Below are 12,863 nucleotides of genomic sequence, written 5' to 3' on the forward strand. Positions count from 1 at the left end.
AAGACTTATGAACATTAGGAAGTAGTTGATAGTCAAAAAAGTCATCTTATTATGGACTTTTTGATCTCACAACTGTGAAGGGATAGTGTCAAACTGTGAAGACTGTGCCATATGGTGTGACTGTACTTCAATAGACTTCTCAAGATCATTTTCAACTGAGTTAGATGCTAATTTATAGCAATATGACCCTGAAGAGATGCCTGATAGAGTTGAGAATTAAATCAAAACATTTTTCTATTAATCTTTTAAAATGACATGTAATAATACTGGCGAAGTTGGTGAAGAGCTTTGAAAAGGGAAGATGGGATTAGCACAATGTAAGCGTTTTTTATTTCTAGTCTGAATTTTGTTTCTCAGCTGCATGGATAACGATGACAAATTGTTCTCTAAAGGAATTACTACTGTCTGGCATGCCAGAGATTGATGTGACTGACTGGCAAAGCAATACTGAATACACGAGTGGCTACGAGAAAGAAGACCCAGTGATAAAGGTGCAAATAACACAATAACAAATAAAATCAATTTTCTGTGTATGTTTGTCAATATTTAAGCTGCTTTATTAATATATAGTACAGAGTACATCGCAAAGTTGTCTCAAGAACAATATACTTCAAGGTTGAAGAAAGATTCCATGATGAAGAAATTCCAGAGACGTGCAAAATGTAATCAGTTTACAATTCATTACTTGCGCTGCTAATCAGGTTTTTTGGGGGGAATTGCACTGCAATATCAATTTAAAATAGGCTTTAGGATTATTATTGTGATGTGTACCAAGGTACAGTGAAAAGCTTTGCTTTGCATACAATCCAAACAGATCAAATATACCAAACATAAATACAATTAAGTCGTTCAATTACTATAGATAGACCAAAGGGGCAGATACAGAGTGCAGAATATAATTCTCAGCATTGTAGCGCAACAGTTCCAGAGACAAAGTACAATGTCCACAATGAGGTGGAGGTGAATCGGACAGTACCCTACCTTATGGAACGACGGTCAGACGCCTAATAACAGAGGGGAAGCAGCTGTTCCTGAGAATGGTGGTGCATGCTTTCAAGCTTCTCGACAAAAGGGCATAGCTTAAATTTAGTTAGGTTCAGTTTATTGTCACGTGTACCGAGGTACAGTGAAAAGCTTTTGTTGCGTGCTACCCAGTCAGCGGAAAGACAATACGTGATTACAATTGAGCCGTTCATTGTGTACAGATACATGATAAAGGGAATAATGTGAATAATGTTTAGTGCAAGAAAAGGCAGTAAAGTCCAATCAAAGATACTCTAGAGGCTTTCCAATGAGGTAGGTGGTAATTCAGGACTGCTCTCTAGTTGTGGTGGGATGATTCAGTTGCCTAATAACAGCTGGGAAACACTGAAACTGAAAATCGTTAATATTTACCAAAATGGAAGATTAAGCAGGATACAGAAATGCACCAATTATCCTCTTATTAACAGCATTGGAATATTATATACATTATACCATAATAACTGCACTCAAATTGTATTTGGATCATCTCCGACATCTCCCCACCATTTCTTGAACTCGGTCACCATCACAGGAGATAGACTATCGACTGACATTTATTATAAACCTACTAACTCCAACAGCTATCTAGACTACACTTCTTCCCTATCTGCATCTTGTACTCTATCCTCCTACTCCCAATTCCTCTGTCTATGATGCATCTGTGCCCGAGATGAGGTGTTTCATACATCTGAGATGTTCTCATTCTTTAGGGAACGAGGGTTCCCCTCTTCCATCATAGATGTTCCCGGGGAAGTCCAGAACCAGGAGTCACAGTTTAAGAATAAGGGGTAGGCCATTTAGGACTGAGATGAAGAAATCCTTTTTCACCGTGTTGTGAATCTATGGATTTTTCTGCCACAGAATGCAGTGGAGGTCAATTCATTGGATATTTTCAAGAGAGAATTAGATATAGCTCTGAGGGCTAACAGAATCAAGGGATATGGGGATAAAGCAGGAACGGGGTACTGATTTTGGATGATGAGCCATGATCATATTGAATGGTGATGCTGGCTTGAAGGGCTGAATAGTCTACTGCACCTATTTTCTATGTTTTCATCTCTATCTCCCTCTCCTCTGACTCGGTCTGAAGATGGGTCTCGACCCAAAACATCCCCCATTCTTTCTATCCCGAGATGCTGCCGGTCCTGCTGAGTTACTCCAGCATTTTGTCTACGGTTTAAACCAGCAGCTGCAGTTCCTTCACAGTGGAATATTACTGTTAATATCTCAGTCATAAGATATAGGGGCAGAATTAGGCCATTCAGCCCATCAAATCTGCTCGGCAATTAGATCGTAGTTGATCTATTTTCCCCTTCAATTCTATTCTCCTGCCCTCTCACCGTAACCTTTGACACTCGTACTAATCATGAACCCATCAATTTCCGCTTTAAAATTACACTATGACGTCCTCCACTGCCATCTCTGGCAATGAATTCCACATATATACTACCCTTTGGCTGGAAAAATTCCTCCTCATCTCCATTCTAAAGGTATGTCCTTTTACACTTAGTCTATGCTCTCCGATCCGATACTCTCCCACCTACTAGAAATATCCTCTCCACATCCGCTCTATCTAGGTCTTTCATTGTCTGCTTGGCTTTAATGAGGTCCATCCTCTTTCTAAGTTCCAATGAGTACAGGCCCAATGCCGTCAAATGCTCATCTTACATTAACTCAATCATTCCCGGTAAAAATGATCAGAAACTTTAGGGAAAGGAACCTTTTGTCTTTACCTATGCTGAATGGGACCCCGGGACCATAGCACTCTTAATTACTCTAGAGTCATCGAGCATGAAAACGCCCTTTGGCCCAACTTATCAATTGCAACCAATATACCCCATCTAAGCTGGACCCTATTGCATATTCCTCTAAACCTTTCCAATCTTGTCTAAGTGTCTTAAATGCTGTGATAATAACTCAACTCTCTCCTCTGGCAGCTTGTCCATATACCCACCGCCTACTGAGTTAAATAAAATGCCCCTCAGGTCCCTATTAAGTCTTTCCCCTCGCACCTTAATATGTCCTATGGTTCTTGATTCCTCAACCATGGGTACTGGCCTTCTGCAATGGTCGATCATTAAATTTATGAAAAACTCCAACAATCTTAAGACTGCAGTGAACCAAGGCTTGTACTGTGTTGCTCAGGCATCAAAGTATAGGGCAATGAATGCATTATAGACTGTGGTCAAGGGTAAGATTGCATATAATTTGTCATTATTCTTTTTATAGCTCATGTGGGAAGATTGCATGCAAAGTGTACGCAATCGCCATTTAAATGACTCATTTTTTTATTTTTCCAGTGTTTCTGGGAAGTTGTGGAAGAGTTCACTCAAGAAGAATGTGTGTTACTATTACAATTTGTGACTGGCAGGTAAGGCAATCTATGATCAAAATTGTTAATTTACTGAAGCCAAGTGACTGAATACAATTGTTCATCCCAGTTTGGCAAAATAATAAATCAGGGAAGGTAGTGCATCCGTGGATAACAAGGGAAATCAGGGATAGTATCAAAGCAAAAGATGAAGCATACAAATTAGCCAGAAAAAGCAGCCTACCAGAGAACTGGGAATAATTCAGAGACCAGCAGAGGAGGGCAATGGGGTTAATTAGGAATGGGAAAATAGATTATGAAAGAGAACAGGCAGGGAACATAAAAACTGACTGCAAAGGTTTTTATAGATTTGTGAAGAGAAAGAGATTAGTTAAAACAAATGTAGGTCCCTTGCAGTCAGAAACAGGTGAATTGATCATTGGGAACAAGGACATGGCGGACCAATTGAATAACTACTTTGGTTCTGTCTTCACTAAGGAAGACATAAATAATCTGCCGGAAATAGCAGGGGACCGCGGGTCAAATGAGATGGAGGAATTGAGTGAAATCCAGGTTAGCCGGGAAGTGGTGTTACGTAAATTGAATGGATTAAAGGCCGATAAATTCCCAGGGCCAGATAGGCTGCATCCCAGAGTACTTAAGGAAGTAGCTCCAGAAATAGTGGGTGCATTAGTGATAATTTTTCAAAACTCTAGATTCTGGAGTAGTTCCTGAGGATTGGAGGGTAGCTAATGTAACCCCACTTTTTAAAAAGGGAGAGAGAAAATGGGGAATTACAGACCAGTTAGTCTAACATCGGTAGTGGGGAAACTGCTAGAGTCAGGTATTAAAGATGGGATAGCAGCACATTTGGAAAGTGGTGAAATCATTGGACAAAGTCAGGATGGATTTACGAATGGTAAATCATGTCTGACAAATCTTATAGAATTTTTCGAGGATGTAACTAGTAGAGTGGATAAGGGAGAACCAGTGGATGTGTTATATCTGGACTTTCAGAAGGCTTTCGACAAGGTCCCACATAAGAGATTAGTATACAAACTTAAAGCACACGGTATTGGGGGTTCAGTATTGATGTGGATAGAGAACTGTCTGGCAAACAGGAAGCAAGGAGTAGGAGTAAATGGGTCCTTTTCAGAATGGCAGGCAGTGACTAGTGGGGTACTGCAAGGCTCAGTGCTGGGACCCCAGCTATTTACAATATATATTAATGATTTGGACGAGGGAATTGAATGCAGCATCTCCAAGTTTGCGGATGACACTAAGCTGGGGGGCAGTGTTAGCTGTGTGGAGGATGCTAGGAGGCTGCAAGGTGACTTGGATAGGCTGGGTGAGTGGGCTAATGCATGGCATATGCAGTATAATGTGAATAAATGTGAGGTTATCCACTTTGGTGGCAAAAACAGGAAAGTAGACTATTATCTACATGGTGGCCGATTAGGAAAAGGGGAGATGCAACGAGACCTGGGTGTCATGGTACACCTGTCATTGAAAGTAGGCATGCAGGTGCAGCAGGCAGTGAAGAAAGCAAATGGTATGTTAGCATTCATAGCAAAAGGTTTGAGTATAGGAGCAGGGAGGTTCTACTGCAGTTGTACAGTGTCTTGGTGAGACCACACCTAGAGTATTGTGCACAGTTTTGGTCTCCAGATCTGAGGAAGAACATTATTGTCATAGAGGGTGTACAGAGAAGGTTCACCAGACTGATTCCTGGGATGTCATGACTTTCATATGAAGAAAGACTGGATAGACTCGGCTTGTACTCGCTGGAATTTAGGAGATTGAGGGGGGATCTTATAGAAACTTACAAAATTCTTAAGGGATTGGACAGGTTAGATGCAGGAAGATTGTTCCCGATGTTGGGGAAGTCCAGGACAAGGGGTCACGGCTTAAGGATAGATGGGAAATCTTTTAGGACCGAGATGAGAAAAACATTTTTCAAACAGAATCTCTAGAACTCTCTGCCACGGAAGGTAGTTGAGGCCAGTTCATTGGCTATATTTAAGAGGGAGTTAGATGTGGCCCTTGTGGCTAAAGGGATCGGGGGTATGGAGAGAAGGCAGGTACGGGATACTGAGTTGGATGATCAGCCATGAACATATTGAATGGTCGTGCAGGCTTGAAGGGCCGAATGGCCTACTCCTGCACCTATGTTCTATGTGTCTATGAATATTAGTATGTAGGAGGGAACTGCAGATGCTGGTTTACACCAAAGATAGACACACAATGCAGGAGTAACTCAGGGGGACAGGCAGTTTCTCTGGAGACAAGGAAATGGGTGATGTTTCGGATCGAGACCCTTCATCAGACCGGGAATCTGACTCCCCTGAGTCTCAACCTGACAAAAGGTCACCCATTCCTTCTCTCCAGACATGCTGCCTGTCCCGCTGAGTTACTCCAGCTTTTTGAGTCTCATTTTGACTGAATATTAGTTATGGCCATCTGTTTGGATCAAAATGTATATCCTGCTAGCTTTAATGACTTTATAATTATTGAAAAGCTTGAGAGCAGTAGGGAGAGGTAGTGGGGAAAAGGGAGCAAACTAAGAAAAAGGAGAACAGTGCATTAGGGCCAAATAATTTATTTTCCACGTTTCACAGCAGCTTGGGAATTAGAGCTATGATTAGGAATACTATACGATAGAACTTTATTTATCCCAGGAGGGAAATTTGTCTGTCAACAGTAATTAAAAAAAAAAAACACAAGAAGATCGATGAAACATGAAATTAAAGTGACGAGTGGAAAGACCAGGATTGAGGATGTGCAAAGATTGGGGAGGGAGGGGGTGGGGAAAGAGAAGGGCAGTCGGTCTATCCACGACAGAAGGGGGAGGAGTTGTACAGTTTGATAGCCACAGGGAAGAAGGATCTCCTGTGGTGTTCTGTACTGCATCTTGGTGGAACCAGTCTGTTGCTGAAGGTGCTCCTCAGGTTGACCAGCGTGTCACGGAGGGGGTGAGCTGTATTGTCCAGGATGCTCCGCAGTTTGAGGAACATCCTCCCCTCCAAGACCATCTCCCATGAATCCAACTCCACCCCAAGGACTGAGCCAGCCTTCCTGAGGAGCTTGTTAATTCTGTTGACAGCAGCAAATTTGCTATTCACAAAATGAACAGATCTATAATTTTGGGAGGAGGAGCTTAGATTTAATTTCATTATTACCATGTGTACTCAGGTACAGAGAAGAACCATTTTTGAATGCTATCCACACAGATCAGGTATCCCATAAATAAATACGATCGAGTCGAAGTCAAATACAATAAAGAGAGATAAAAGGAAAGATAGTGCAGAATATAGTTCTTTGCATTGTAGCACATCAGTGCCATTGACAAAGTCTAATGTCCGCAATGGGGTAGAGGTGAATTTGACAGTACCCTGGCATACGGAAGGATCGTTCAGAAGCCTGATAACAGAGTAGGAGAAGCTGTTCCCGAGTCTGGTGATGAATGGGTACAAGTTTATGTACCTTCTGCCGTACGAGAACAGGGAGAAGTAGTGACCATGATAAATCTTTGATTATGTTGGCTGCTTTTCCAAAACAGCATGACGTGTAGATGGAGTTAATGGTGGAAGGTCTAGTTGGTGTGATGGACATGGACAAGTTCTCCAGTTTCTTGCGGTCTTGGGTAGACCTGTTCCCAAACCACTCCCTGATGCAATCCGATAGAAAGCGTTCTATTGCGCCTTTGTAGATGTCTGTGAGTGACTGGAGACATGTCAAATTTCCTCTGCCTCCTCAGGAAATGGAGGTGTTGGTGTGCTTCGTGGCAGTCTCATCAAGACTATCTTGAATTATTTGGGATTTTCATTATGCAGCATTAATTCTAACAACGCATTAAAAGTTGTATCTATTTTGGCTAATGTTACTGAAGAAGCTGTCTAGTGGATTAAAGTATGGTAAATGCATCAATCTGGTTGTTTAGTTTATTGATGCGTGTACCGAGCTTTATTGCCAAAAGCTTTAGTGATTACAATTTGTACTATCGTTAGTGGAACTTTGCAAAATTGTTGGCAATAACATAACACAAATGGCCAGAAACTTGATTGTCTAACAGATTTCTGCGATGAATTTGACAAATCTGACAAAAATTTAAGGCATTGCATCAATTGACCAACACCAGAAATACAATCCTAAAGAACTTGGTGAACTCTCTGTGGTTGCATCATATTTCCCTGTTATAAATTATCTTGCCCCCCTATTTTTGTGGCATTCAATCCTTTGCATGAAAGAATGCATCCAGTGAAGTGGAGGTAAATCGGACAGTACTCGAGCTTATGAACATGGCTGCAGTGCAGTTTGACCATCAGGTTATGCTCATTTTGGATTCTTGTCACAGGTTGTTGATGCATAGGAAAGGATCAACCAGTAGTGAAACATTCTGACCTAGAAATCAACTCCCCCATTGAATGTCATTCAATCGTTGTCTGACCAAAAAGGCCGAAGAGGCATCGGTCAAATCATTTCACTGCACTACTTTTTGTAAATGAAACTTTAGTAGAAAATCCTCCCTCATTGCCTTACTCAATGAAGGTTGTCTCTGAGCAGATTGACTTGACAGGGTGAAGCATTGATAGATGAAGCATTGTAAGGCATGCAATATCTGCCACATCAGCAAGACCATTTTTGAATGACAAATTGGGAGATTTTGATATTCAAAGAAACTTGGTGGCCCTTGTTAGCAGCTGACTGGAAGCTTTGGAAATCAGGCCTGTTATCTTGGTGTCTTTGAACAGTTTACTTAAAATTAAAATGTTAACATTCCTACTCACTAGTTAGGCTCACAAGTTGATGCCCTGTACTAAGTGTGACATTTGTATTAACTTTTTGATACAACTTTTTGACAACGTTTAAGAAGCAGACAGGTACATGGATTGGACAGGTTTGGAGGGATATGGGCCAAACGCAGGCAGGTGGGTCTGGTGTGGCTGGGACATGTTAGCCGGTGTGGGCAAGTTGGGCCGAAGGGCCTGTTTCCACAGTGTATCACTCGATGACTCTGAGTGTATTTCAGTGAAAATAAACAGATTGTATTTGTGCATTTATTAATATGTTTTTTTCATTTCTACACTTCAAGTTCCCGAGTCCCTCATGGTGGTTTTGCGTATCTGATGGGTGGCAGTGGGTTGCAGAAGTTCACGATAGCTGCGGTGCCATACACTTCCAACCTGCTTCCCACATCCAGTACATGGTATGTACAATTCACATGCATCCCAAAATCGTATTACATTTACAAGTTCGTGAAATCTTTAATTTCATCTACAGTCTTTTTGGGTGGTTATGACAGGAAGATAATGTAAGCAAAATCAATTTTTGTTATATTTGTGAGTTTGAATACTGGTTTAAACTTCTGTGAAATTTTGCTAAGGCAGCCAGGAATCTCTTCAAGAAATTCATCTCAATTTATCACCTATTTGATCAAACAATTTTTACCTGGATTGGCAATTATCAAGCACGCACAATTTTAATATGTATAAATTGTATATATACAATTATATATATTTATATTTATGGATCTTATGGGCGGCACAGTGGCGCAGCGGTAGAGTTGCTGCCTTACAGCGCTAGAGACCTGGGTTTGATCCTGACTACGGGTGCTGTCTGTACGTTGTTTAAGTTCTCCCTGAGACCACGTGGATTTCACTGAGTGTTCTGGTTTCCTCGCACATTCCAAAGACGGCTTCTGTAAATTGTCCCTAGTGTGTAGGAAAGAGCTAGTGTACAGGTGAACTAGTGTATTCATTGGGCCCAAGGACCTATTTCGATGCTGCATCTCTAAAACAAAACTCTTAAGTTGATAGTAGACAGTAATTCTGTTTGATAAAAATAATTGCCATTAGATAGTATTTTTATATTTGACTAAATTGATTAACAAGCCATAAACTGTTGCATGCCTTGGAATTATTTAAGTTTAAAATGTGCAGAATGGACTGTAGAACACCCTCGCAATGAATATTCACAGATTGCCTCACAGCCCAATATATTTCGGGCACATTTAGACACTATCTCAATTGTTCTATTTTCTATTCATTCAATGGATGTGTTCTTAGCAAGCTAAGTAGCATTTAATTGCCCTTGAGAAGGTGGTGGTGAACTGTTGCTCTGACTGCTGCATTGCTGCGGTTTAGGTAACGCTACTGGGGAGAGTTCCAGTATTTTGGCCCAGTGGTGAAGGAACGGTGATATATTTCTAAGTCCGGACAGTATGTGGCTTGAAGGATGATTTCCATGGGGGGGGGGCGCATGCTGTTGCTGGTCTCATCCATCTGACTGATAAAGGTGGGTTTGAAAGGAGGTGTCTGAGGGGTCTTGGTGAATTGCTCGTGAAACCTATTGACGGTACAATCTGCTGCTACTGTGCATCAATGAGTGAAAGGATGCCTATCAAACAGGCTGTTATGCCCTGAGATGTAGAAAATTTAGAACTGCAGATGCCTCCATCTCTGAGCATCTGCTACCAAGATGAGGTGTTCAATGCTAGGACATCTGAGATGTCCTCCTTCTTCAGGGAATGTGGGTTCCCCCCGAGCTACTATCTACCTCATTGGAGACTCTTGCACTATCTTTGATTGGAGCGGCTGGGCTTGTATACTGTGGAATTTAGAACGATGAGAGGGGATCTTATTGAAACATATAAGACTATTAAGGGTTTGGACACGCTAGGGGCAGGAAACATGTTCCCGATGTTGGGGGAGTTCAGAACCAGTGGCCACAGTTTAAGAATAAGGGGCAAGCCATTTAGAACGGAGATGAGGAAAAACTTTTTGAGTCTGGAATTCTCTACCTCATAGGGCGGTGGATGCTGGTTCTCTGGATTTGAGAGAGCTAGACAGAACTCTTAAAGATAGCGAAGTCAAGGGATATGGGGAGAAGGCAGGTACGGGGTACTGATTGTGGATGATCATCCATGATCACAGTGAATGGCGGTGCTGGATCGAGGGACCAAATGGCCTACTCCTGCACCTATTGACTTTTTGTTGCACTATACATTATTCCTTTTATCATGTATCTGTACACTCTGGACGGTTTGATTATAATCGTATTGTCTTTCCGCTGACTGGTTAGTACGCAACAAATGCTGTTCACTGCACATCAGTACACATGACAATGAACTAAACTAACTAAATTAATTCAGATGCTTACTGTGTAGGCAGGGACTGTAGATTGTTACTGCAGCATTTGGTTTTGCTTAGAGATATAACCATATAACCATTATAGCCTGGAAACAGGCCCTTTGGCCCACCGAGTCTGCGCCGACCAGCGATCTCAGCACACTATAACACTATCCTACACACACTAGGGGCAATTTACAATTTTAGCATGGCAATTAACCTACAAACATGTATGTCTTTGGAGTGTGGGTGGAAACCAGAGCACCTGGAAAAAAACCACGCAGGTCACGGGGAAAAACATACAAACTCTGTACAGACAGCACCCGTGGTCAGGATCTCTGGCGCTGTTAGGCGACAACTCTACCGCTGCGCCATTGTGCAGCCCTATTTTCTTGTGTCTATATTCAGATGCTTACCTTGTTCACAGTTGTATTTATAATGAGTATCATTCAGTACTTTGTACAAATTTAATGTTGCAAAATATCTCTCTTCCAGCATCAACATGTTGAAATTGCCAGAATACCCCAGCAAAGAAAACCTGAAGGATCGGATTCTTGTAGCATTGCACTGCGGAAGCTACGGATATACAATGGCATGAGTACATCCGAAGCCTTGGAAGTGTCTCTGAGAGAGAACTTTATTCCTCAACCCAGTTTAATAACGCTCCTGATTTTAAAATGTTGTTTCCAGGCTCACGGGCAACTTTGTCATTTGCACTTTGGTGTACGCATGGCAGGCACTGAATGTTCGCGTCAGGCATTATGCTGGCGTGATATTTTTTAGGAACTTTTGTTTTTAAAATTGTTGCACACAACTCATCATGCATTTGTGCGAAAAGCATAGGAATTTGAAAATAGTTGCTAAATAAATAGAAATGGTATTCTGAAATGCATAACTCAGCAAACTTGAATTTGTGGCTGGAATATGTGGGGTCAATTGCCAAACGTCATATATTTACAGTAGAGAGGAAGCCAAGATTTCTTTATATTTTTTGTAAGACAAAGAACAGACAGATGCTTTATTTTTTTTTGTGGTGTTAATTTTTAGTTTACTATTCAGACTTCATAATTTAACATCTCTGTGAGAGGGAGGGCATTGTCGATAGAAATAACCAGAATATATTTAATAGATCGTTCTAACAACCAAAATTACTTTGCAGAATTTCTGCCAAATCTTAATAGCCATCTTAAAAAAAGGATTGAACTGTGTTATGAAAGTATTTGTATATTGTGAAAATTATGCATTGTATATATTGCTATGTTCTGTACATACAGTGTAATGCACTTGCCTGTGTTTCTTGATGTTTGCATGACTTTTTAGGGAAAAAATATTAAATTTCTTATTGAAAAATTTGCCATGGTAGATAAATTGTATTATTTAATATTTAGTTTAATAAAATGATATTGTTTGTCATCTTGCAGCATATCTTTTTCTACAATTAAATGTTCCAAACAGGAGAAATGTCTCTAAGCTTGGTTCTCTGTCTTTTGTTTACTAAAGTAGTCAAACAGGATTCTCCTCCCTTGGTGCGTATTATGCCAGAGTTGACATGCTCCCATTAGGAGCTTATTCTCAATTTACATAGTACTCAGAGAAAATATTCTCACTTAAGGCAGAGCCCTTGCTCTAAGTAGTTCTGCTGCGTGTTTAGCAGTCAACAACAGCTTTCCACTGTGCCTCTGTACACATGACAACTCAAAGCCCTTTTAGAGGAAGTCTTATGCCAAGACCATATTTAAATTGGCTTGTACTCGCTAGAATTTAGAAGATTGAGGGGGGATCTTATAGAAACTTACAAAATTCTTAAGGGGCTGGACAGGCTAGATGCAGGAAGATTGTTCCCGATGTTGGGGAAGTCCAGGACAAGGGGTCACAGTTTAAGGATAAAGGGGATATCCTTTAGGACCGAGATGAGAAAACATTTTTTACACCGAGAGGTGAATCTCTGGAATTCGCTGCCACAGAATGTAGTTGAGGCCCTTAGATGTGGCCCTTGTGGCTAAAGGTATCGGGGGGTATGGAGAGAAGGCAGGTACAGGATACTGAGTTGGATGATCAGCCATGATCATATTGAATGGCGGTGCAGGCTCTAAGGGCCGAATGGCCTACTCCTGCACCTATTTTCTATGGTTCTGTTTCTAATAGAGGCCATTGAATGTATCAAGTTAATTTGACGTGTGTAGGAAAGAATTGCAAATGATGGCTTCTACTGAAGATGGACACAAAATGCTGGAGTAACTCAGCGGGTCAGGCAGCATCTCTGGAGAGAAAGAATAGGCGACGTTTCGGGTTGGAACCCTTCTTCAGACTCTTTAGAAGGTCTGAAGAATGGTTCTGACCTGAAACATCACCTATTCCTTTTCACCAGAAATGCTGCCTGACCCGCTAAGTTACTCCAGCAT

The 12,863-nt window shown here is 41.2% G+C and overlaps 1 protein-coding gene across 2 annotated transcripts in view; it reads left to right on the top strand.

Annotated features, from left to right (window-relative positions):
• Nucleotides 1–11,813, top strand: part of hace1 (HECT domain and ankyrin repeat containing E3 ubiquitin protein ligase 1) — a 64,141-nt gene extending 52,328 nt beyond the window's left edge. For both annotated transcript variants that reach the window (XM_055635013.1, XM_055635014.1), the window contains exons 21-24: nt 393–491; nt 3,324–3,394; nt 8,427–8,540; nt 10,957–11,813. In XM_055635013.1, the coding sequence (XP_055490988.1) occupies nt 393–491; nt 3,324–3,394; nt 8,427–8,540; nt 10,957–11,059 (387 nt within the window). In that variant the 3' untranslated portion in view covers nt 11,060–11,813. The remainder of the gene's footprint in view (nt 1–392; nt 492–3,323; nt 3,395–8,426; nt 8,541–10,956) is intronic.
• The last annotated feature ends 1,050 nt before the right edge of the window (nt 11,814–12,863 follow it).

This window comes from Leucoraja erinacea, chromosome 5 (assembly GCF_028641065.1).
Source record: "Leucoraja erinacea ecotype New England chromosome 5, Leri_hhj_1, whole genome shotgun sequence".
NCBI classification, from domain to species: Eukaryota; Metazoa; Chordata; class Chondrichthyes; order Rajiformes; family Rajidae; genus Leucoraja; species Leucoraja erinaceus.